Raw genomic sequence first — 27839 nt, 5'->3', positions numbered from 1 at the left:
AAAAGAGATCCCAGAATGAAAACCCCCAGGAATATTATTGCCAAATTCTAGAGCTCCCAAGTCAAGGAGGAATACTACAAACAGCCAGAAAGAAAGAACTCAAGTACTGTGGAACCACCATCAGGACTACATAAGATTTAGCAGCTTCCACATTACAGGAGTGGAGGGTTGGGAATATGATATCTGGAAGGCAAAGGAGATAGGATTACCAACCAAGAGTAACCTGTCCAACAAAACTAACTATAATACTACAAGGGGGAAAATGGACAAAAAGGGGAAAAATGAAATAAAGGACTTTTAAACATTCCTAATTGTTGTTGTTGTTTGTCCTTCATTCTCAAAGAGAACCATGACAGATGCCATGACTTGCAATGAATTGGATTTAAGTGAGAAAGGGCTGTGCAAAGTCACCAGCTTCACTCTTTCCTCCAGAGACATATGGGTCCAGTGGCAAGATATATATCAGAGATGGCCCCAGATGTTTTGAGGCAATTGGGTTAAGCGACCTGCCCAGGGTAACACAGCTAGTAAGTGTCAAGTGTGAGGCCACATTTGAACTCAGATCCTCCTGACTAGAGGGCCGGTGCTCTATCCACTGTGCCACCTAGCTGCCCAAACATTCGTGATAAAAAGACCAGAGCTAAATTGAAATTTCAGCATTCAAACACCAGACTTAAGAGATGCATAAAAAGATACACATCAAATGAAAATCATAAAGGACTTAATAAGGTTAAACTTTAGACATTTCTATATGGGAAGATGACACATGTAATCCCCAAGAACTTATCATCATTAGGGCTGCTAAAAGAAGTCTACTTAGAGAAAGTGGATACATGTGAGTCTATTATATTGGGATGATCTCAAAAGAAGATTAGAAAGGTGAGGAAGAGGAATGTATTAGGAGAAGGGGGATAGAAGAAAAAAATGGGGAAATTATTTCTCATAAAAGAGGTGTTCAAGGAAGAGTTTTTTACAACAGAGGGGGAAAAGGAGGAGAGGGAATTGGACAACATGTAAACCTCACTCTCATCTGAACTGGTTCAAAGAGGAAAGTGTGTGTGTGTATGTGTGTGTGTGCATGTGTGTATGTATATGTATGTATATTTGTGTATATATGTATATATACACACAGATATGTACTTACAGACACAGAGTTGGGTACAGGAATTCATAAGAGAGGAAGGATGATAAGAGTGAGGGTACATTAAGGGATACACTGATTAGAACCAAAACAGACTTCTGAGGAGGCAACACGGTTAAAAAAGAGAAGGATAAATGAAAGAGAATAAGATGAGGGAAATACAGTTAGCAACCATAACTGTGAGTGTGAATGGGATGAATTCACCTATAAAACACAAGTAAAAAGTGGAATGGACTAGAAGCAAGAATCCAACATATGTTGTTTCACAAGAGGACACATTTGAAATAGAAAGGACACACACAGAGTTAATATAGGAGGCTGGGGAGAATCTATCATGCTTCAGTTGAAGCATGTTTGGCAGCATTAAGGGTAGTGATCAAAGAAATCAAGGATATTTGGAAGGACATCAAGATATAAATTGAAGTCCCTAAGAAAAAGGGCAGGATTTGGGGTAGAGAGGAAGACTATGAATCAGGTACTAAACTCCTTGAAAAGGAGAAAGAATATCTACAATGCCAACAGAAATCAACTACAAGTATCTGGGTAGGGTGATCAGTCTGGATGGAATAGTTCTTAAAGCAAAAGAGGCTCTTGAGTGACAGTGGTAGAAGCAGAATCTGGAAGTGGTAGTGAGGCACAAGAAGCATGTCTACTTCATCTTCTTGCCTAGTGAGTAGAGGGGCATGAGTTATGGTATATTCCATATGGAAGAGGGGAACCAGGAATGTAGTATCTCGTAGGGAAGTCAGGTTTTCCTCATTAGGTCTTCCCAGGTTAGAAGAAAGGAGTATATGAGAAAGAAGTCTAATATGAACGGAAGTTTTTGGTAAGTTAGGTTGGAACCAGATTATGATGGACTTTAAAAGGCAAGTGGAAGAGTAAGTTCCTGGAGCTAGAAGGAGCCAATGGATCTTTTCAAAGACCTCTGAGGTCCCTTCTAAGTTTAAAAGTTTCTAATTCTAAATTGTAATCTCCTTGAGATCATGAATAGTATTTCACTCCTATATACCTCACAATGCCTAGCACATGGCTGAACACATAGTAACTGTACAATAAGTAGTTATTAGTTGATTACAGTCAATGTAGACTATTTCATGGAGTAAAAGCTTGATCATCACCTCCAGAGGATATCCTTTCATATTTAAATCAAAAGCCCCTATTCTCACCTCCTGGGTTGGGTGATTTTCTTCAGCCTGAGAGCATAGTTAGTTGTCTTTGAGCTCAAAGACCCTTTTAATTGTTTAATTTGTATTCTTCTTCCTTACTGGGATAAAAAATACTTTTTGTGTCTACGATGAAAATGCAAGGATATTGACTTAGGAAAAGGTAGAATGACAAAAACACCAACAGTCTTTGTCACAAGCATTTTCTTTCTGACCTAGGTAGCAGTGCTAGCTTCTGTGGAGGTCAGACAGATTCAGACAGACACAAAGTAGAATCAGCATCCACTATTCTATTTAAAACCAATAAAAATACTTGCATGAACTGCTCAGAAAAAAAAAACAGATGTCATGCAGCTCTTAAACTTCATTACAACTTATTCAGCTGTAGTGAAGACTTTTGAGGATGATGTGATGTGAAAATGCATTGTATAGGTGCTTAAGCACCTGCCTGTTTATATGTCAGGAAATGCCTTCATAGAAATGCCCTGACAGGCTGCCTTGTTTTTAGGGTTTTAAATTCTCAGGACACAGGATGCCAGTGAATGCCAGACATGATTCATAAGTAATCCAGCAGAAATGAGTCAAATGGTTTGGAAAATATGAGGACCTATCTGAATGATAAAGAAGAAATGAATCCATCTCCAATCAGCCAAGGGGATAGAGTCCTGGTCTGCTCATTTGACTAGCTATTAAGTAGCTAGCTACTAAGCTGAATGCAGAAGATACCAAAGAGGGACATACCTCTCAGATGCTGTTAAGTCCTCTCTAATTGCATACCTCTGACCTGAATTGCTGCCTGGATAAATATTATGACACTTTTAATTCAGAATTTCAAAATCTAACTTAAATACATTATCATGGCCTACTACCAATAAAGTTTATTAACATAATGATTATTATTAGCACATTAAAATAGGATCACTATGATATCAAATTAGCATACTAAGCATTCGCTTCATATTGCAACAAGTTGACAGAAAAGCAGGAAAATGGCGGCTGCAAAGAAGCTTGCAGTGAGATCACTTTGGATAGCTTGGTTTAAAAAAATGCCCAATTTTTAACTATGTAAGAGAATAAATAATATTTGAAACACTGTCTAAAATGTGTTGTATTAAATATAGGCATATTTCCATATATCTCCAGGCTCCTAAATATCTCTTCTATATAAACAATTCCCTTAGACCTTAGACTTTACTGAGTGTAGCCAGTGCTAGCACAGGGGTCACCTAGAATCTCTTTCTGACCAGATGTTCGGTTCCCTAATGTCCCTGTGTATTACATCCAGCTTTGTCTATACACACTTCAAAGCCATGTTAGCTTTCCCCATAGTGTCTTTCATTTTAGTTCCATGTTTCTTAGTGCCTTTTTGGGTAGAGAGCTGCTTAGTTAATAGAATTCGAATTTTTAGTTCTTTATGTCCTCTCTAAACACCAAAGAAAATAAAAACCTGGTGTAAATTATATCTCTAGAGCCATCATGTTCCTCTAATTAGAATAATGTAGGTGTTATTAAAAAAGTAACAACATGAATAATAATAACGAGCATTTCTATACCATGTAAAGGCATTTTACAAATATTATTTCATTTTACCCTCACAACACCTTGGGAGGGAGATGCTATTATGATCTGTATCTTACAATAGGCAGTTATGTAATAAGAAAACTATCTCTTCATCACATACCCAGTTCTAGGTGTTACCCAAAGGGAGAACAATGTGAACTTTATGTGTGACCTGTCTTCCTGCAACCCCTCACCCTAAAATGGTGTCCCACTGTAGTCTGACTTCCCTAAGTAGAGCCTTTCTCAACACTGCCCTTGTCAAAATTTACCTATCGGGGGCAGCTAGGTGGCGCAGTGGATAAAGCACTGGCCCTGGATTCAGGAGTACCTGAGTTCAAATCCGGCCTCAGACATTTCACACTTACTAGCTGTGTGATCCTAGGCAAGTCACTTAACCCCCATTGCCCTGCAAAAATAAATAAATAAATAAATAAAATTTACCTATTGTAAAGTTCTGCTGCCTCAGGGCCCAGCTCCCAGATGTATACATGGACTTTAATGAATTCGTGTTTTGCCATAATGAAAATAAATGCATTTTCAGAATATCCTTGAATAGGCAATGACAGCCAAAGGAACGATCCCAATATATGAGTTTCAAATAACCCAACAAAAATGAGTCAAATGGTCTGGGATATGGGGACACATCCAAATGATATCGAACAATTCATTCCTAAAAGCCAGGGGAACCCATGTCAGTTTCAGTACTGGGATGGGAAAGCAATTTGGGGACAAGTAGATCTTTTAGAGCCCATAAAATTATACCCTAGAAACATTCTGGCATCAGAAACAATTCTGCATGGAAACATTAGCAACAGAACAAAAAGTTATCAGTGATACAAATGATTAAAGTTGTTATAATATTCATTAAAATGATAATTACATGTAATACCTTCAATTGCTCTCACTACCTGGCTATGCAGTTTTAACTAAGAGCAACAATGGAAGAAAAAAAGTCATTAAACAGCATAATTTTATTCAAAGAAGGGGCTAGAATATTAAAGGAGATAAACCCTCTGTACCATTATCATGGACCTACTAGATTAGGTGAGATACCTTTTTACCTGCTGCAGTAGAACTATTCCAGTGGTTATTGCCCCCAATTCTAATTTCTTCCTTATTTTTTCCTCAGTATTACTACTTACGATGAGAAAGAGCAGATTAAAGTCTTTCATCATTGTAGTGAGAAAGCTGTAGTAGTTTCAGGCATCTGTTTCTACTGAAAGTTCATTTTTAATGCTTTAGAAGGTTCTATGAGAATAAACATATTTCTGAATGGCCCAGCTGTACATTCTTAGGAGAAGCATTTGCAGAATAGATGTGGGGGAGGGCGAGAAAGAGGGAATTATAACTATTTGCTGTGAATTCCTGTAAACCCTTTCATCTGTGGGGAATTGGCAATCCATTCTGTGGTCCCATAAACTATGTGGCCAAGTTTAACACATAATAAAAAGGAAAAAAAACTAACAGCAACCCATTTGTTAAAAGTGTTTTGGTCTCATTTTAACACCGGATACATCAACACACAAATAAAATTATTGAAATTTAATTTTTTCTTCTAAGCCATATTCTAAAGTCATATGTGAGAAATTGAAGGTTGTGGGGACATAAGTGGTATTTCTTCATCACTGCTGGAGATTCTAAGGCAAGGGCAGATTTGAAGAATGAACAGTTGGTTATAAGATGGGCTTTTGGTTAGGATAGAGTGACTGTAAGAAGGGCTAGCAAAAAGGCATATGTCTGGAACCTTGTAAATCTAATAAAAAAAATTTCAAATCAAAAAGGAAGGAGGAGAAGGAAAACTGTTTACAATTACCCACCAAATTAGATACCAAAGACCAGACACAATATATGAAGAAGAAAGACAGAGACACCCAGAAATTTACAAGAGATGAAATCCAAGAAAAGGATCAACCATAAAACCTATGGTATCAGATATCTAAACATAGATGTACAGAGCAAGGTGGACTAATAATAATAATAATAATAATAGCTATTACATAGTGCTTTAAGGTTTGCAAAGTCTTTACAAATATTATCTCTTGGAGATCTTAATATGCAAAGGCAGTTGAGAGGTATTTTCTTACTGAGACTAGGGAGGTGGGACCGAAGCTGAGTATGGCTCTGGAGGAATATATTTTATCCAAAAGGTATAAGACAGGTAAAAGGTATGGGTGGAGTATTATTGTATATGAAAAAGATGTACTTTTATCATGATGCTTCACTGCTCAGTAATCTTCCATTGCTTCCCTTTTCTTTCCCATTCTCATCTTTCTTGTATGGCTTTCAAGGTCTTGGCTAATTTGGTCCCAGCCTCCTTCACTGCTGTCAGGCTAGTCTCCTCACTGTTCGATTCCAAGCCTACACCATCTTCTTCTCTTGAAAGCCTTGCTCCCTTGCCCTCTTGCCAGTCTCACTCTTCCTAGTTTCAGCTTGGATCACTCCCACCATCCCCTGCCTTTGCTCTTACACATGTGCTGCTGAACAAAGCTGGAAAAAATCAAGTAAGCTCTGCTGACTGAGTTCATTACAAATATATGATAAATAACCTCAACAGGGCCTTCACTGCTGTGAGGCAATCCTTTCATACCTTCCTAATTAATTCACCCTCCCACTTATCATAGCATCCCTTCTAAAACTTTTCAGTCATCCTCAATCCTCCTATACCTCTCCCACCCCCCAAACTCTAAGCTGAGAACCAGGCTTCATGTTTTACTGAAAAAACGGAGCCATTTGCCAGGAGCTCTGTCTTCTCCTCCCCTCCTTATCTCACATCACCTTTTGCTGCCATCACCTCCTTCACTCTTGCCTCACATAATGAGGTGGCCCTTCTCCTTTCCAAGGTGAGTATCTCTAAACGCACAAGTGACCCCATTCCATTCATTCTGTCTGTTCCAGCAGATTGCCCCCTTGCTCATCATCACTCTCTCACTTATCTTTAGTCTCTCTTGTTTACTGGGCTGCTTCCCCATGGGATGCATGTTTTCCTCAGTAAGATGTGACTATTTCTCTCTCATTCTCAAAAACTCCTCACTTGATTCAGCCATCTCTGGTAGCTATTGTCCCATATTTCATCTCCCTTTTGGGGCTAAACTCCCTGAGGTCATTTACAGTAGGTGCCTCCTCTTCTTTTCTTCTCACTTTCTTTGGTCTGTCTTCCAACCTCATCATTCAACTGAAACTCTTCTCCAAAGTTACTAACAATCTCTTAATTGCCAAATCTAATGGCCTTTTCTCAATCCTCATCCTTCTTTACCTTTCTGCATCTTTTCATACTATTGATCAGCCTCTTCTCCTTAATAACCTCCTCTCTCTATGTTTTCATAGCATTGTTCTCTCCTGGTTCCCCTCCTACCTATCTGACCACTCCTTCTCAGTCTCCTTTGATGGATCTTCATCCAGGTGATGTTCACTAAGCCAGAACACAGAATTCTTTCCTCGGTCCTTTTCTCTTCCCCTTCTATACTATTTCAGTTGGACAGCTCATTCATCTTTCTCCTTATCACCTCATCCTTGTACCATCATTAGCCTGCTGCTTGGTCTGACGGCCAAAAGTCTCTCTCCACTCTAATCCATTGTCCTCTAAGCTATCAAACTGATATTCCTAAGCACAGGTCTGACCATATCACCCCCTACTCAGTCAACTCCAGTGGCTCCCTATCACCTTCAGAGTTAAATATAAAACCCTCTGTTTGGCATTCAAAATAATTTATAACCTGCCCCTTCTTTCCAGTCTTCTTACGCCTTGGACCCCTGCCCTTTCCTACCCCTCAACAGACCACCATGTACTCTCCAATCCAGTAATACTGCCCTCCTGCCCTTTTGTGGGGCAATGAGGGTTAAGTGACTTGCCCTGGGTCACACAGCTAGTAAGTGTCAAGTTTCTGAAGCTGGATTTGAACTCATGTCCTCCTGAATTCAAGGCCGGTGCTTTATCCACAGCTACCCCATCCTCTCCTTGCTCTCTCTTGAACAAGACCCTCCATCTCCTGACTCTAGTCATTTTCTCTGGTTGTCCTCTATGCCTGGAATGCACTGTATCCTCATCTCTACCTCCTGACATCCTTGGCTTTCTTCAAATCCCAGCTAAACTCTCACTTTTTTTTTTTTGGTGAGGCAATTGGGGTCAAGTGACTTGCTCAGGGTCACACAGCTAGTAAGTGTCAAGGGTCTGAGGCTGGATTTGAACTCAGGTCTTCCTGAATCCAGGGCCAGTGCTCTATCCACTGTGCCACCTAGCTGCCCCCAAAATCTCACTTTCTATGAGAAGCTGTTCCTGATTCCCTTTAATTCTAGTGCCTTTGCTCTGTTGACCATCTTCCATTAGTCTGGCACATAGCTCATTATCACAAAGTTGTTTGCATGTTGTTCCTCCCTCCACCTCCCCAATTCATCATGGTATGGGTGTAATTCTGAGATCTCAAAAGCTTTTCCAGTGGAGTATAAGCTTTGGAAGTTTCTATCATTCCATGAAGGCTCAACATTATGCCAGCTTTCTGAGGACAAACCTAAGTATGTAGAGGCTCATAACTACTAGGGCTGGCCACTAGGTCATTAATATTTTTGTCCATGACAATCTGTGAAAACAAAGAAAAATATAAAATTGCCGTCAGTTCTATGAAGTCTTTTTCTGCTTCTGCAGTGACAGTGACAGGGTGTTAGAAAAAGAGGCTTAAAGTGTGAAGTATAACATTATTTTTTTTTAATTTTTTAAAAAAATTTTTGTAGGGCAATGGGGGTTAAGTGACTTGCCCAGGGTCACACAGCTAGTAAGTGTCTGAGGCCGTATTTGAACTCAGGTACTCCTGAATCCAGGGCCGGTGCTTTATCTACTGCGCCACCTAGCTGCCCCTATAACATTATTTTTAGACCATCTTTAAACATTAACTGAATTGTTGGTGCAAGCTATTGATTAAGATTCTTTTAAATGGGAGATTCTTGTCTGGGGATCAACTAGTTGACATACTACAGAAAGAATTGAATCATCTCAAAATTATATTTTAGTGGCAAATCCCTAGGAATGAACAGCAACAACATAAAAAACTAGGAAGGGGTCAGCTAGGTGGCACAGTGGATAGAGCACCAGCCCTGGATTCAGGAGGACCTGAGTTCAAATACGGCCTCAGACACTTAACACTTACAAGCTGTATGACCCTGGGCAAGTCACTTAACCCCAATTGCTTCACCAAAATAAAACAAAACAAAACAAAAACTAGGAAGGAGCTAAGGTGGCATACTTCTATGCTATGATGGGGACAGCAGCTGAACCAAGGAAAACTCAGGCCCACACCTAGCTAGAGACTAAGTAGAGACATCTGATTTATGGTTTGGTGGTGGTGGTATGGAGGAGTAGATAAAAAACTGGATTTAGATCCAATATAATAGGATAGAGTCCCTGAAACACAGTAGGAAGACCTGGGTCCAAACCCTTATTTTAATGTATACTGGCTATTTGACCCAGGAGAAGTCTCCTGACCTCTGTGTTCTAAAGCTGTAAGTTGCAGAGAAGGGCTGACCTGAATTGGCAGAGGGAACTTACACATTCAGAAATTCCCTATACTAATGAAATTACAGGTCCAGTACCTATCCCTTTTCTATTCATAGTCTTGCTGTAAAGAAAACCAGGAGACAAAAAGAACTTGAAGCTAAATGGAAGGATGGCTCACGGGCTCTCATGAAGAGGAAAATAAAGACTCTGATGGAGTTTATTTCATCATGTATTACAAAGCAACAGGGAGCATCATCTCATGAGGCATACGGTCATGTAGATTTACAGTACTTATGATAAACATTTGTAAAAAGATTACTATATGGGAGACTTCCAGGGCGGAGCCAAGATGGTGGGGGAAAGGCAGTGAGCTCTTGAACTCATGACACAATCACTCCAAAAAACATCCAAATAATGCCATAGGACAATGCCTGGAGCAGCAAAACCCACAGAAGAATGTGCTGAAATCATCTTCTAACCAAGAATGGCTTGGAAGGTCAGAAGGAGGGAGCTGCTGTGCTGAGACAGGACTGAAGCCCAACCCAATAGTCACCCTGACACAGATCCAGTCCCAGGAAGGCCTGACCAGAGAAGCAGACCCTCAGAGTCTCTGAATCAGCTGAAGCACCAGTGTCGTCTGCGACTAAGCTCACAGTCTGGTGAGTGGGCTTAGCCGTTGGCAGGGGGGAGACTACAGGGGTCTCTGCTGGTGCTGAGGCAGAACTTGGGTTTTTCACCCCTGCTGGGAAAAAGGAGGTAGGCTTGAGTAGCAGCAGCCCAGGTGGGGGAGGGGCACAAGCTTGTCAGAGCTGACAACCACAACACACAAAGTTGGTTGATTAGCAAGTTGGTCTGGAGTCATCTAGGACCAGGGAACAAGCCAGGCGGGTGAAGAACCTGATCCTCCTTAAATCATACTACCTGGGACTTCTGAAGCTTGGGATACTGCAGCCTGGAAACAGTGCCCCACTTTAAGGAGCTAAAAGTCAAGTAAAAAAGGCAATATGAGCAGACAGAAAAAGGTGAGGACCATAGAAAGTTTCTTTAGTGACAAGGAAGATCAAGGTGCACCCTCAGAGGAAGATGTCAACATCAGGGCCCATATATCTAAAACTTCCAAGAAAAATATGAATTGGTCTCAGGCCATAGAGGTGCTCAAAAAGGACTTTGAAGATAAAGTTAGAGATGTAGAGGAAAAAATGGAAAGAGAAATGAGGGTGATGCAGGAAAAACATGAGAAAAAAGTCAACAGCTTGGAAAAGGAGGTACAAAAGCTCTCTGATGAAAATAATTGCCAGGGCAGCTAGGTGGCACAGTGGATAGAGCACTGGCCCTGGATTCAGGAGGAGCTGAGTTCAAATCCAGCCTCAGACACTTCACACTTACTAGCTGTGTGACCCTGGGCAAGTCACTTAACCCCAATTGCCTCACCAAAAAAAAAAAAAAAGAAAGAAAGAAAGAAAAGAAAAAAAGAAAAAGAAAATAATTGCCTAAGAATTAGGATTGAACAAATGGAAGCTAGTGACTTTATGAGAAACCAAGACACAATAAAGCAAATCCAAATGAATAAAAAAATAGAGGGCAATGTGAAATATCTTATTGGAAAAACTACTGACCTGGAAAGTAGGCCCAGGAGAGAGAATTTGAAAATTATTGGTCTACCTGAAAACCATGATCAAAGGAAGAACTTAGACATCATCTTCTAAGAAATTGTCAGTAAAAATTGCCCTGATATTCTAGAAGCAGAAGGTAAAATAGAAATTGAAAGAATCCACTGATCACCTCCTGAAAGAGAACCCCAAAGGAAAACTCCCAGGAATATTATAGCCAAATTCCAGAGTTCTCAGGTCAAGGAGAAAATATTGCAACCTGCCAAAAAGAAAGAATTCAAGTACTGTGGAGCCCCAGTCAGGCTAGCACAAGATCTAGCAGCTTCTACATTAAAGGACTGGAGGGCATGGAATAGGATATTCCAGAAGGCAGAGGAATTGGGATTACAACCAAGAATCACATATCCAGCAAAACTCACCATAATCTTTCAGAGGAAAAAATGGGACTTCAATGAAAAAGAGGACTTTCAGGTATTCATGATAAAAAGACCTAAACTGAATGGCAAATTTGGCTCTCAAATACAAGACCCTAGAGAACCATAAAAAATTGGAATTGGGGGATATACCTGGGGTCACGCAGTGGGTGATTGTCTTGTGTCTGAGGCCGGGTTTTGGCTGGGATCCCCCTGGCTCCAAGGTGGATGCTGTGTCAACTGTGTCACCTAGCTCCTCCATGATGACATCTTTAGGGTTAAATTGAGGGGTGAGGGGGATACACTGGGGGAGGGGGAAGGGCAGAGGTAACATGGGGTGAAATCCTACATGAAAGAAACAGGAAAAGGCTCATAGAGTGGGGGAAGAGATGAGAGAGGAGCAGGGCAGTAAATGAATTTTACACTCATCAGAATAGGTTCAAAGATATTAAACTCACCAGAGTTGCCTCAAGGAGGGATTAACACACACACCCAATTAGGTAGAGTAATCTATTTAATCTGGGCAGGAAATGAGCCTAACACTCATCAGAAATGGCTCAAAGACCTCAATCTCATTAGAATTAGCTCAAGGAGGGAATAACGTACACACTCAATTGGGTGTAGTAATCTAACCCTGCAGGAAAATTGGAGGGGAAGGGGATAAAGAGAGAGGGGCAAAAGAAGGGAGGGCAGAGTGGGGGAGGGGACAGACAGAAGCAAATCCATTTTGAAGAGGGATAGTGTGAAAGAAGATAGGTAATAGAGAAAATATCATGGGGAAGGGAATAAGATGGAGAGAAACAGTTAAAAATAGTAATCATGAAAAAGAGAAAAGAGGGGAAATTGTACAAAAAATATTTATAGCAACTCTTTGTAGTAGCTAAGAACTGGGAACCAAAGGAATGTCCATCAATTGAGGAATGACTGAAGAAGTTGTGGTATATGATTGTAGTGGAATGGTATTGTGCTATAGGAAATGACAAATGGGATGATTCCAGAAAAACCTGGAAAGACTCATATGAACTGATACATAGTGAAGTGAGCAGAACTGAGAGGAAATTGTGCATAGTGACAGCAGTATTGTTCAATGAGCACTTGTGAATGACTTAACTACTCTCAGAAATACAATGATCCAAGACAATCTCAAGGGACTAATGATGGAAGCATACTATCCACCCCCATATAAAGAACTGAAAAAAAGAGCACTTGTGGATTGTACATATATAACCTGGTTGATGTCTTGTGGAGGGGGGAGGAAAGGGAGAGAAGGAGGGAGAAAAATTTGGAACTCTAAATCTTATTAAAATGAATATTGAAAACTACCCTTACACGTAACTGGAAAAAATAAAATAAATGTTTGTTGCAAAGAAAAAAAAGATTACTATATGGATAATTGTAGTGGTTTCACATACATCTGTTGCAGAGGATGAAATTCAATGAAATACTCAATTAGACCCCCCCCAATTTCAATTAATATATACTTGAATACTTGGTGACTTCATTGTGAAGGTAGGCTTAGAGGAAGATGGTAAAAAAAAAAGTTTTAGAAATTAAGACTAGGGATTAAGAAGCAAAAGAAACCAAAGTATTAGAGCCTAAATGGAAGTCTCATACCTATATATCATGAATAATTGCTTCAAGGAGAGAGTTTGGAGGTCCTAGGCATAAAACACCAAAAATTCCATGCAAAAAAAATAACTGATTATATTCTAAGAGGGGAGAGGAGAAACACCTAGTTGCTGCTGTGGGAGTCATTTCCAAATCAGCTATCTTTGTATAATCAAAGCATCAACTTTTTAGAGTGACTATAAAAATCAATACAAAACTAGAGTAATAAAATGAGAAGATATGGCATACAATTAAAATAATTTCAACACCAACATAGATGATCACCACCATTCTCCAAAGAAAACTGATACAAATCAATCAAGAAAATGAAAAGGGGCTGCTAGATGGTGCAGTGGATAAAGCACTGACCCTGGACTCAGGAGGACCTGAGTTCAAATTCAACCTCAGACACTTGACACTTACTAGCTGTATGACCCTGGGCAAGTCACTTAACCCCAATTGCCTCACCAAAAAAAAAAAAAAATGAAAAGGCCAACAGGCCCTAGAAACTGCTTTATCTAAGAAAAATTTGATCTCTGACAAGCACAGAGAACAACACTGGTTAGAAAATAAATTCATTTATAAAATATTTCTAGGAGGATGGTAGAAGATTATAAACAACATTACCACATAAAACTGTGAGAAGCAGTGAAGGGGAAAAACAATTTAGAGCAAGCTTGCCAGGAGTCCTAAATTAAGCATGATCACCCTGAGAACATTTCAAGCTGAAATTGGGAGGATAACAAGCACAGTAAAAGAAAAGAGTTGTAAGTATTTTTAAAACAAATAGTTTTATTCACCTGTGCCAGTGCAGTCACCACATTTGAGCTCTACTCTTTTATTCCCCAACATTCAGGAAATATTAGAAAGAAGTGGCATTAAAAACAAATGAATAGGGGCAGCTAGGTGGCTCAGTGAATAAAGCACCAGCCCTGGATTCGGGAGGACCTGAGTTCAAATCTGGATTCAGATACTTGACACTTACTAGCTGTGTGACCCTGGGCAAGTCACTTAACTCCAATTGCCTCACAAAAATAAACAAAAACAAACAAACAAAAATGAACAGGAACCATAGGAAAAGCAGCTGGACAAGTCCAAGTATATATAGATGGGATCTGTGCTAAAAGTGACACAATTTGGGGGCCACTGAAGAACTGATTCTCAGCAAATATGAAACTGATGAAGACATTACAGGTTTGAGAAAATCATGGCTATTATTATTATTACCAATAACAATTAATTCATATGCTTTTTTTCCTCCTACAACATTTTTATGAGAATAATTTACACAAAAAGCAAGAGCATACTTAATGAAGATAGGAGAAGGGAACAGGAGGCTTTTTCAAACAACATTCTATTGCAGACCAACTCTTTACCAGAAAGGAATTAAGATATAACTGTGTCTCTTGTCTATAAGAAAGCATTTGATTCGGTAGAGCAAAATGCTACTTTCAGAGCTCTCTGTTAACAAGGTATCTCCCATAAAAATCACATAAGATTTCTTGACTCAGTAATGCAGATAATTTTGTTCAATGACCCTTTGGTTATTAATATAAAGTGAAGCATAAAACAGGAAGACATATACCCTCTAGAGGTGTTAGCCTATGTTCCTGAGTATGTCCAATGCAGAATCAAGAGGAAAGAGGAATTTCCTATAATTGGTTACATATTTCAGATATTCTCATTTGTGTTATGACATTATGAGGATATCATCGAGTCCTAGAATACTGTAGAGCCTCCAAAACGAGATTCACAATTGCTCAAAAATGTTCCAAATAAAGGTGGAAGAATAGGCTGGGATCTATTTTGGAAAATTCCACAGTGCTTTTAATGACCTCAGATTTCTCCCTGAAACAAAGATTCATATATATATATTTATATATATACACATACGCACACACATATACATATATGTATATACGTATATATGTGTGTATATACATACATATACATATATACATATACATACATACACATTTATATCTCTATCTATCTATAGGTGGCAATGAGGATTAAGTGACTTGCCCAAGGTCACACAGCTAGTAAGTGTCAAATGTCTAGGCCGGATTTGAATTCAGGTACTCCTGAATCCAGGGGCTGTGCTTTGTCCACTGCGCCACCTAGATGCCACAGAGTTCCATATTTTTAATGCTACCAGTGATGTCATATGAATATGAATCAAGGAATATGACAGTCTCTGAAGAACAGGAGTTATAGGTCACACAAAAGATAATGAATGGAGAAGTGTACAGTGCAGTGAAATACTTTCATATTTGGATGCATTTGTGATCTTACCACTGTAGATTCCTCAGCTGATCTGATCATAACCTGTCTGTGCCTTCCCATCTTGTGTAACTCTTATCTGTATCCTCAAGAAAGCCTACCCTGGCGATCTCCCTGACACCCTGTGACTGGTCTTTAGATCTCTTGACATTGTATGGATACCAGTGAAGCACATGGATCATCTATCGGTTATATCTTGCTCTTAGTAGACCATCAGGCAGCCTTATTTTTTGGTCACATATCTCTCTAATAATATATTTTATGCCACTTTCCTTGCATAGTTCTTCATGGGAAATATACTACAGCCCAAAGGTGTCAAATTTGTAGCCTCTTCCTCCCTCAACCTCCTCAGTGTAGTCTAAACCAGATGAATGTGTTATTGGAAAATGCTTAACAAAATAAATAAAAATATAACAGCAAAGATAATTTCAATTTGTAGTTTTCTAAGTTAATATGGGGCTCACAGGGATCCCTTTTTATTTGAGATTGATAACACTGCTATAGCCTATTCACACCCACTATGGATCTCTCCATTGAACTCTGAGTGACCTACAACTTTAATTTTTATGAGACTGTAGTATTCTATGTCCTACATCCATTCAGAGTCATTGGAAGAATATTGATATTAAAAAAGAATCAAGGGGCAGCTAGGTGGCACAGTGGATAGAGCACTGGCCCTGGATTCAGGAGTACCTGAGTTCAAATCTGGCCTCAGACACTTGACACTTACTAGCTGTGTGACCTTGGGCAAGTCTCTTAACCCCATTGCCCTGCAAAAAAGAAGAAAGAAAGAAAGAAAGAAAGAAAGAAAGAAAGAAAGAAAGAAAGAAAGAAAGAAAGAAAGAAAGAAAGAAAGAAAGAAAGAAAGAAAGAAAGAAAACCCAATGATCTTTAAAATCCCTTTTGGCATTCAATGTACCCTATAAGAACTGTGTTACAAGGTGCTAGGGGTGTAAATGCTAGATTGTTAAGCAATTGTGGTCAAAGGAGAGAAAAGCGCCATAGGATTGGTAGAGGGCAAAGAATGATAATTGATTTTCATATAGTATTTTAAGGTTTGCCAAACACTTTACATTGATTATCTCTTTTGAGCTTCAGAACCACCCTACAAAGTAGATACTGAGAAAATTGAGCTTCAGATTGACTCAATGACTTGCCCAAAGTCACACAGCTAGTAAGTATCAAAAGTGGGACTCAAACTCAAGTCTTTCTGATTTGAGTTCAGACTTTTATCCATTACTCCATGTTGCCACTCCTATGGTAAATCAACAGGCACTTCTTAATTACCTGCTATGTTTCATGTACTGTACTGGACAATGGCCCCCATTTTATTTATTTATTTAGTGAGGCAATTGGGGTGAAGTGACTTGCCCAAGGTCACACAGCTAGTAAGTGTTAAGTATCTGAGGCCAGATTTGAACTCAGGTCCTCCTGAATCCAAGGCCAGTGCTCTATCCATTGCACCACCTAGCTGCCCCGGGCCCCATTTTTTTTATTGCAGTTTAAGTTTTGTACTGTTGATGGTTTTTTGGTGGGTTTTTTTTTTGTTTTTTTTTTTGCAGGGCAATGAGGGTTAAGTGACTTGTCCAGGGTCACACAGCTAGTGTCAAGTGTCTGAGGCCGGATTTGAACTCAGGTCCTCCTGAATCCACCCATTTTTTTTAAAGGGAAGAAGTTACATAGTTCTAACTTGATGAATTTCCAACTAGAACTTGATTTCAATTCTTAATAAAATTCTCAAAGGGGTCATTAAGAGAGAGTTTTCAAACAATCAGAAAATAAAGGGCTATATGTTATAAGTTAGCAAGGGTTCATTAAGAACAAGTCAAGCCGGAATAACCTTATTTCCTTTTTGTCAGGATTGTAGACTAGGGAAATACCCTGGAGAAAATATATTTGGATTATAGCACAGCATTTAATAATGGTCAGCCTGTAGGTTTAAGTCTGATTTTAATTTAATAAAACCAATATTTTTCAAGTACCTACCATATGGAAGACACTCTGATTTGAGATCTAATCATTAACTACCTTTTAAATTTGGAGTATTACTCTTATTTCACTATTCTTATCTTTTCTAAAGTATAAATAAAAATTTAAGTGTGTCTTTTAATTTCATAGTATATACATATATCTGTACATGTACAAATATATGCACAAATAATAATGCCTACTACATAAGACACATGTAATCTATGACTATTTCAATTCTATAAAATGCCCTTTAGTTGAGGAAAAATAGTTCCTGCTTATAAATTTGGGATGTTAGCTGCTAAGTCACAAGTTAAGGAGGTAGGCCTTTAAGGTATCAGCGGCAAAGAAATAAAGTCAACTAAGTGTGTCCTAGGTAGGATCTTAAAAGAACGAATGAGCCTCTTTGCAAATTAATTTTATTAGGAGTGACTGACATTTCACTAACCTGATGTTAAAAACAATCCATGATAAAGAAAATTTGAAACATTAACCCTTTATATTGGCTCACAACTTAGCTACAATACTTATTCTAACAAAATCTCCCACAAATAATATAATCTTCCTCTCTTCTAAAATTCAAAGAATACTACACTGGCTTTCAATGATTAATCAGAGTAAATACATCCTCATAGCTACCGGCTTCAGGCTGTTCCTGTTTTATCAATAGAAATAACTTCTTTTGGTCACCCAATTACTCAAAACTCAGTCCCAAAAGGAACGTCAGAAATGTTAGAAATGAATGGCGAAGGTGGTGGGATATTTTTACCTTACTTGAGGCGGAGGAATTCCTACTACTATACAGTCCAACTGCACTCTGGTTCCTTCTGGGACTTCTCTGCTCCGGAGCTTCTGGGTAAACCGTGGTGGTTGTCCCAGAGGCTCTTCATAGTACAAAGATGAAGGTGATGAATCTGGGGTGACGTCAGGACTGGTTGTTTCATTGGCAACTCGCTCAATTTCCTGTAGTCTCTCAGCTTCCTGCTGTTCGAGGGCATGATTCACTTCATTATCTTGGGTGTCCTGAGGAATGGGAATGGGAATAGAAGATCTTTCTCGTCTTTCGGATAGACCAGAAAAACTGGCACTGTTTTCCTGTGGAACTTTGCTTTGAGAATCCAGCTTGCTTTTGTGGTTTTTGCAGGTGCGGGGCCTGATTCTTTTGGAGCTGTGGGCTTTGAACAGGGAAGATAGCTCTTCAATGAAATCAGCAGCCTTGTTTAGGAATACCTTTTTGGACTGGGTTTCGGAACTATACTGCGGCTTCTTTGTCTCTTGAGTGCTTTCTTTGGAGTTGGCTTGAGTGTCAGGGCGATACGGGTAGAATTTAGGGTCAGAACTTGATTTAGTTGAATTCTTCACCGGATCAGAAGAAAGATGTTTTCTAGACTGGGAATCATCAGCTTTGCTCTCCACAGAGTCTTGATTGATGGCCAGCCTTGCGAGATGGACACTTTCATCTAATTCTTCTTGGCTCAGGAAGGCAGAAAGATCTGGAAGGTCATCTTGACCTCCTCCCCCTCCAGCAGCTCCAGCAAGACTACCAAGGTGGAAAGGATTGGGGGTAGACTCTGCACGACTCCTCTCAATGTTTCCCCGATGCCTGGTTTCAGCTAAATAACTTTCCCTTAGAAGCTGAGATATGGAAGTTGATGCTTCTATGTTGTCGTCTTGCATGCTGCTAACAAAGTGAAAACAGAAGCAAAAAAGAACAACTGGATGACTTGCGGGAAGTAGTAGGTCTGTATTTAATATTACACAATGGATTCTTTTTTTTTTTTTTTTGGCAGGGCAATGGGGGTTAAGTGACTTGCCCAGGGTCACACAGCTAGTAAGTGTCAAGTGTCTGAGGCCAGATTTGAACTCAGGTCCTCCTGAATCCAGGGCCGGTGCTCTATCCACTGCACCACCTAGCTGCCCCTACACAATGGATTCTTAAGAACATAAACTCCAAATGAGATATTTTCTTTGTCAGATAGTGATGGCACCTAATTTACATCAAAGAGAACCTCTGAAGGTCTAGCTCTATGATCTTATAAACTACATGATATTTGACTAGAATCGGGAACACAGACATGAATTAGTCAACAAGCAATAGGCATTTATTAACCACTTAATATGTGCCAGTCCCTGACCATCAAAACCCTGTGTTTCAAATCAATCCATCAATAAACATTTATTAAGAGCCTACTATGTGCCAAGCACTGTGCTAAGTTTGGGGATACAAGAAGAGACAAAGGAGACCTCAAGGAGCTCACAGTCTAATGACACAATTATAAGTGATGGCAAATGTCATTCTAACCCACACATTTACTTCAGTTATAATGGAAATTGATTGTAATTACAGGTATGATATATGGCAAATCTGAAATGATCACCAAAATTGAATATTTAATCTCACTTAGAGGAGGTGTGTGTGTGTGTGTGTGTGTGTGTGTATAGGGGCACTTTTATCTTTTGACCAGAAACAAGGTATATAAGTTTAGTTTCCTTATCAGGAAAGAATAGATATTAACACTGTGCACTTCAGATATTTAAGGATTTTAAAATTTGCAAATGGAAATTGTTTTTATATGATGAGTACTACATTTTGAATCATAAAAACCCATAATAGGAGCAGCTAGGTGGCACAGTGGATAAAGCACTGGCCCTGGATTCAGGAGGACCTGAGTTCAAATCCAGCCTTAGACACTTGACTGTCTGACCTTGGGCAAGTCACTTAATCCTCATTCCCCCCCCAAAAAACCAAAATCCCATAATATTACAGGTTCATTTTCTAAGTTCTGGTATTATTAACATCCAATTAACATTGAGTGTTTTTCTTTGTTCACTATGAAAAAATTAAACTTAGAGGTTTTCCAGCACCAAGGCCCAGCAGGCAAGCTGTGCCCTGAGCCTGGCAGGACAACAATCCTTTTTGATCACCCTCTGGATGATCTCACCCTCTGGCAAAATCACATAATTCACAAGGTGTTCTCTGATCAAAGACAAGCACTAGACAAACTCGGAAAGTCCTGCAATGAATCAAACAAATCAAATCTCCCCAACTTGGGGTGGGGCCCTGGCACAAGTGTCTATAGCTCCTTCTTGCTTGCAAGCCTTTTTCCTCACTCTGAAAATAAAACTTCTTTCTAATTCCTGACTCACCTGTCCCTGACCTGCTCTGTTTGGCTCTGGCCATTCATAGGTTAGAATCTGGTTCTGTCCAGTTGACAAGTACTTTCCTATAAAGAAGTACTTTTGTATCTTCCCACTGTCTTATAGTGGTGAGGATTACTGGTATGGAACACTGAATATAATGTTATACTTTTTCTGTGTTGGCTAGTTTTGCTGAACTGTTTCTCTCTCTGTTGTTTTTTGTTGTAAGAAATGGATGGCTCTCTAGGAGGGTGAGGGAAAGGAATATATTGAAAAAAAATTATATGATGAAAAAATTCAGAAATCTGATCAATGCAGTGACCAGTTCTGTCTTCAAAAGACTGATGCTGAAGCATACCTGCTACTTCTTGGCAGAGAGGTAATAGAATGAGGAGCAGAATGAGGCAGGTAATATCTGACATGGCTAACATGTGAATTTGTTTTAACTATATATACACACACATATATATATATATACACACACAAATATGTATACTACATACATACACACACACATATATATACATATTTGTTAAAATGTTTTTTATTTTTCTGCAGGGTGGGGGAGCATTGAGGGAGAGAGTGGGCAGGCATCGATACTGATGTAACAGAAAAAAAGAAAAAGTAAAGGATGTTTAAATTACAAAGAAGAAAGTGAAAGTTCAGAAGGGAAAGCAGAGAAGTAGGGCAATGTTGATACTATTGTATTAATGTGTTAGGAAAAAAAGTTGTAGGTAAATAGAAACTCTTGGTTTCACAATTGCCTTTTTTGTTCTTTGTATATTGAAATGTGAGTATTTATGCTCATAATACAGAAAAATTCATAGAGAAAATAAATGTGGGTGATATAAACACAGAAACTGTCAATAGATGTTTATTTTAAAACCCACAAAGAAGCAGTTTTCATTCCTATTAGGTAGATCCTATAAGGAAAGAAGAAAAGCAAACTTCCAGATTGCAAGAAAATAAAAAGACTTTAATGTGATTGGTGACCATACGCTTACAAATGTATCTATGTCTGTGTCTGTTTGAGAACACGAGACAATAAAAATAGAAATTTTTTTTTAAATGCAGTATATTTATGGAGTACTGAGATTGGTTTTAATTTGTATGTGCTTTACGATTTACAAATTACTATCCTTAAAACAACCTTGTAAGGTATTGTAAGTAGTGTCACGACTTCCATTTACAGCCTTAGAGAGGTCAAGTAAATGTAGAAGTCACCCAACTGGTTGAGTTATGGACCTGGGGCTAGAACCCAAGCATTTTGGGGGTTTTGGGTTTTTACAATTTTAATCATATTCTTTATTTATACAAACCATTACATTTCCCTCCTCTGAATGTAGAGTAAAATAAGATTCTTTCCTCATTTATCAACAAATTTGTCCCTATAGTCCATTAATGAGGAAATAGTACCAGATTACATTTGTTTACCTGTCATACTCTAGTTGGAGCAGGGTCACTATTACTGTTTTTTAGACCAAAAAAAATTTTTTTAAAGAAGTATTTTGACTCTTAATCCAGTGTTTTCCCCACCATACCAGAATGCAAGCAAGTACACAAAATTCTTTTGGCATTATCTTCCAAACTCATTTATGAGGTCCACCAGAAAAGCAGAGTCTGCATTTGCAAACAAGTTTCCTTCAAGAAAAATACTAGAAGCCTATGGGAGTTGTCCCTTGGAAGCTTAGGGGGAAGAACAAAAAGGGGCAGGGACAGCCAGTCACTAGTGGCAAGAGTCAAAAGGATATTAGCACGATAACTCCATACAAAGTCAAATCAGAATCGTATCTGCTTGGTGACCTAGTTCCTTGAACACTTGAGAAACCTGGGGCAGTATTTTGCACTCTTGCTTCCTTGGATTCTAACACTGTCACACTTCTAAAATGTAATTCTGGACCAAGCATCTGCCCCCTGGCCCCTGATTGACTGTTATTTGACTTCAAACCACCCCCTAATTGTTTCTGGCCCCTCACTACTCTTCCAGATTGACATTGCTCAGATCAGGTCATCCTGAAGTGGGAATGGATTTAATTGATCAAATTGATTGTGAGGCATCCCAAAGAATTACAAGACTCAGTGACTCAGTTTCTAAGTTTTATTAAAAGATTGTGATGATCACAGTGAGAACACCCCAAAGGAGAAAGGTATCTCAGGGAGATGGACATGGTTATATTTATAGTGAGAAAAGTAGGTTATTTCCTTATTATTTTAAGCTCCTCCTTGTGGGAGGTTCACATCCTATTTTGGAATTCCTGGGGTCCCAAGACATCCCCCAAGACAGGTACCTTTCTCACCAGGGTTGTGTTTTGGGGGTTTAAACATCATAAGGTTCACCTAAGGACACATTTGGTCCTTTTGTACATGTTCCTAAAACATATTTAAACTTGTCAGACCCCAAGGGTCTCTCTGTTTAGGATATCTCTTTACTTTAAGATCTGGTATCTAGGTATAGTTTCTGTTTCCTGTCATCCAGAATTATTAATGGCTATTAATGGTTTATGGTCCCTGGTTACTGTCTCCTTAAGCTTCTGTTGATAGTGTTGGGTGATAAAGACTCAAACTTCCGGGTAACAGTTGATAAGAGCTCAAGCCTTAGTTTCTCTATTAACCCTTTTAGCTAACTCAGGTCTTAGTTTATTTGTTAACCTTTCTGGCCTCCTCCATCAATCCCATTGGCACTGAAGCCCAAACCACAGAGGGCCCTTCTTGGTGACTGCTCCTGGCCTTGCCTCTGGGTAGAACGAGAGGAAATAATATAATCAAATTATTTTATTATAGGTCATAATTTAAAAAAATAAAACAAATTTGTTCAGCTTGATCATTTTTACCTTATTCATTCTGAACGATTTGGGGCTATTTCTAAAACTCAAGTCCATTCTTAAAGAATGAAAATTTGCCACCTGAACTTACAGGTTTTGGAGGAGCCCCAAAATATTATGAACAATAATAGCAGGATCAATGTGTATTGGCTTGTGAGGTGACCATTTTGAAGGTGGTAAGACTTATTCACTTATATAAGTCTGTGTGCAGAAGGATATTGATTGTTAAAGTAAAGGTTAAATATAACATCAAAGCAAAGTGTAAAATCAGCACCAAATTAAAATATTTTATGTAAATACAAGAGCTCCAACCAAACTTATTTAATTAAGTTGCTGGCTCTGAAAAATGAGAAATGGATAAAGTCTCTATTGCCATTTCTCGGAGTTTGAATTGATATAAAACATCTGTTATAGCAAGGCAGCCAAAAGAATATAAAAATGCCTTAACCTAAAAACACTTGATGCCCTTAAAAAATGGATAAACATAAAGGTGAAACAAGTTTAGACTACAAACTCATTTGCAAAACTTTGTGAAGGAAGATAATGGAACATTATTAGCAATATTGTCTCATAAATCAATGAAAAGAAGTTGAGAGGAAAATGAACCTATTGAAAACTTGTTGTTTGACCCAAATCTGGCAGGTCCCAAGAATTTTCATAGATGAAATTGAAAAGACAGAAAATAGATATGAAATGGAACAGATATGCCCTCATGTCTAAAGAGACCTATTCTCATTAGCACTGACAGTGGAACTACCATGTTTGGATTATAATACCTTATGGGTTATATGAAGAAATCGAAATGACACTCAGTAATATGAAATTGGAAGGAAAAGTAGCTGGACCTGACCAAATATATACAGAGAAAGATCCAAGCTGAAAATGGAATAATTTTAATACTAATCAAAGATTAATTTTCAAGATGTCTGAAAGGAGGACAACTAGGTGGCGCAGTGGATAGAGCACTGGCCCTGGAGTCAGGAGTTCCTGAGTTCAAATCTGGCCTCAGACACATAACACCTTCTAGCTGTGTGACCCTGGGCAAGTCACTTAACCCCAATTGCCTCACTTAAAAAAAAAAGATGTCTGAAAGGAGAGAAATTTCCCCCCAAAAAATGGAAAAGATAATAGAAAACAGTGTGTGTGTGTGTGTGTTTAAGGTGACTGAGAAGAGAGCAACTACTGACTTTCTTTGGAAATAGAAAAATAATCTTGTGATTTTATTGGTATAGGGAATTCTTAGGTAAAGAAATTACCTCTACGAATCCAAGTCAGCTCCTTCTCTGCAACCTTAAGGAGTTTCTTAGAGCACCAAGAGGTTAATTGACAAGCCCAGAGTCATAGAGCCAGGATATATCTGAGGCTGGACTGGAGCCTTTATCTTCTAGGCCAGCTCTTCCACTAAGCTACACTGTTTATTATTATCTAATACTGTTTTATTTCTAGAAAATATTCCTGAGGATTCTCTTGAAGAAAATATGAGAAGGTAGCAGGCAGAATTTCACTATTTCCTAGAGCAGACATCTTCATAGTCATAGCTTTCATTGAGAAGGATAGGGGTTACAAGATTCTCCTGTGTTCTCTGGACATTTCCATGGGACTTTAAATGCATTCTCTCATTTGGTTGTACAAAATTCCTTGAGAGAAGGAACCTAAGAGATAAACTTGGTGAACAATTTTCTGATTATGAAGGATGTCATCAAAATTCAAATGGAAGGGGGGCAGCTAGGTAGCACAATGAATAAAGCACCAGCCCTGGATTCAGGAGGACCTGAGTTCAAATCCGGCCTCAGATACTTGACACTTATTAGCTGTGTGACCCTGGGCAAGTCATTTAACCTTCACTGCCCCACCAAAAAAAAAAAAATTCAAATGGAAGGATTTATGAGAGGTGCTTGAGTTTCTTCAGATGCTCCTATTTGTGGATAACATTGAGCCTCCAAACAGAGTGGGTCCTCATCAGTGAAATCTGTGGCTGCTCCATAGGGGTCCATGCCACCACACCTAGTAGAATAAGGAAGCATTTTGTCCCAATATGCAAATATGCAGTTGGCTGGCAAACCCTCTGAGTCACAACTGCATTTACCTGGGACAGGCACTACAAGTGGACAGTGAGCTAAGCTCAGAATTGAATAGAAAGTGAATGAGAATGCATCTGAAACTGCATGATACTTTCAATAAATCCAAGCAGCTCCCTTCTGCCAAAGCCATTTTGTTTGTGGTAGTAATCCTTTTTGGTGATGGTACATGGTTACAAATCATGAAACAACCATCTCACTGATTCATCTATTCAACGAGCATTTTTCTTAGAAGAGTCAAAGTTGTTGGTTATACAAAGGGGAATGCAAAGACATATGAGGCATCAGTATGTTATATCATGCTACCAGATATGAATGGAGTTCAAGACAGGATATGAAATATATAATGAAGGATGTGGATAACTAGAAAAGGTAGGGTGTTATGTAGTAAGATTAAGGGAGGATGAACGGAGAGTGGAAGTGTTACACTGGTAGCCATGAAATCTTTGAAATCCCAAAGGACAGCCGCTAGCTTGTGTAGATGCTCAATGGAGGAGTTATAGAAAACTGGAACAATGATTAGCCAGAGAATGCAGGGATGGACTGCAGTGGCTCTGGTGGAGGAATTGTCCACACTGGTGCAATCAAAGGTTCACTGAAATAGCAAAGTTAGTTGTCTATCTCGTCTGTTTGACCCGCTCTAGCTACCTCCTGCTAGTCATCTTTCTTTAGAAAAGAGTGTGAGATCAGCGAACTCGCTGAAAGTATATATACTTTGGGGGGCAGACTTCACAGGTTACATGAACACAGCAACAGTTTTTCTAGGTTATTGATCCATTTTGTTTTGATTTTTCATTTTTAGACATGGTCCGAACTTCTGGAGAGGCCATACTACTAGAGAAATAAGGGTGATGTACAATGATTTTTCTCTTGTGAATGTGAATGCTTAAGAAAGGGGTTGAGGGAAAAGCCATTAGGACCTTGAATTAAAATAGAAAGACTACTTTTTTTTTGTTCTTCCAGATGAATTTTGTTATTATTTTTTCTAACTCTATAAAATAATTTTTAGGTAGTCTGATTGGTATACTGAATAAGTATATTAATTTAGGTAGGATTGTCATTTTTATTATATTAGTTTGGCCTATCCATGAGTAATTGCTATTTCTCCAGTTATATAGATCTGATTTTATTTGTGTGAAATGTGTTTTGTAATTGTGTTCATAGAGTTCCTGGGTTTGTCTTGGCAGGCAGACTCCCAAGTATTTTATATTGTCTACCATTACTTTAAATGGCATTTCTCTTTCTATCTCTTGCTGCTGAGCTTTGTTGGTCATGAATAGAAATGCTGGTGGATTTTGTGAGTTTATTTTATATCCTGCAACTTTGTCAAAGTTGTTCATTGTTTCAAGTAGTTTTTTAGTTGATTTTTTAGGATTCTCTAAGTATACCATCACATCATCCGCAAAGAGTGAAAGTTTTATTTCTTCTTTGCCTATTCTAATTCCATTAATTCCTTTTTCCCCTCTTATTGCTAAAGCTAACATTTCTAGTACAATATTAAATAATAGAGGTGATAATGGACATCTCTATTTCACCCCTAATCTTATTGGGAATGCCTCTAAATTATCCCATTACATACAATGTTTGCTGATGGTTGTAGGTAGATACTGTTTATTATTTTAAGGAAAGCTCCACCTATTCCTAGGCTCTCTAGTGTTTTGTTTTGTTTTGGTTTTTTTGAGGGGGGCAATGGGGGTTAAGTGACTTGCCCAGGGTCACACAGCTAGTAAGTGTCAAGTGTCTGAGGCTGGATTTGAACTCAGGAACTCATGAATCCAGGGCCGGTGCTCTATCCACTGCACCACCTAGCGGCCCCTCTCTCTAGTGTTTTTAATAGGAACGAGTTTTGTATTTTGTCAAGCACTTTCTCTGCATCTATTGAGATAATCATATGATTTTGGTTGGTTTTGTTACTGATGTGGTTGATTATGTTGACAGTTTTCCTGATGTTGAAGCAGCCCTGCATTCCTGGTATAAATCCCACCTGGTCATAGTGTATGATCCTGGTGATCACTTGCTGTAATCACCTTGCTAATATTTTGTTTCAGATTTTTTGCATTGATATTCATTAGGGACATTGGTCTATACTTTTCTTTCTCTGTTTTGACAAAACTACTAGATTTAATGAATTGTCATGTGGTGTTCAAGATCAGATTACCTGCTGTCTAGGGGAGGGGTGGGAAGGGAGGGAGGGAGAAAAATATGAAATTGGAAAGCTTGTATAAACAAATGTTGAGAACTATCTTTACATGTAACTGGAAAAAAATACTTTTATCAGAAAAAAATAAAAAAAAATAAAAATGGGAAAACTAAGTCTAGTTATTTCCCTCTCTACAAAAAAAAAGGCCGGGGCAGCTAGGTGGCAAGGGCAGCTAGGTGGCACAGTAGATAGAGCACTGGCCCTGGATTCAGGAGGACCTGAATTCAAATCCGGCCTCAGACACTTAACACTTACTAGCTGTGTGACCCTGGGCAAGTCACTTAACCCCAATTACCTCACTTAAAAAAAAAAGGCCTATAATGGGGCTGATTTCCTTACTTTTGGGGCCACATGGCATAGCAGTGTACAA

General features: G+C 38.8%; 1 protein-coding gene across 3 annotated transcripts in view; it reads right to left on the bottom strand.

Annotated features, from left to right (window-relative positions):
- MYPN (myopalladin) overlaps positions 1-27839 on the bottom strand; it is a 109250-nt gene that overhangs the window by 69076 nt on the left and 12335 nt on the right. For 2 of the 3 annotated variants that reach the window (XR_006354972.1, XM_043987932.1), the window contains exon 4: positions 18001-18912. Coding sequence is in view for 2 of the 3 variants with exons in the window: in XM_043987932.1 (XP_043843867.1) it covers positions 18001-18908 (908 nt within the window). In the remaining variant the exon portion in view is untranslated. The remainder of the gene's footprint in view (positions 1-18000; positions 18913-27839) is intronic. The other variant, XM_043987933.1, reaches the window with a different exon arrangement.

Source organism: Dromiciops gliroides, chromosome 2 (assembly GCF_019393635.1).
Source record: "Dromiciops gliroides isolate mDroGli1 chromosome 2, mDroGli1.pri, whole genome shotgun sequence".
NCBI lineage: Eukaryota > Metazoa > Chordata > Mammalia > Microbiotheria > Microbiotheriidae > Dromiciops > Dromiciops gliroides.
This window is presented reverse-complemented; position numbering and strand designations above follow the sequence as displayed.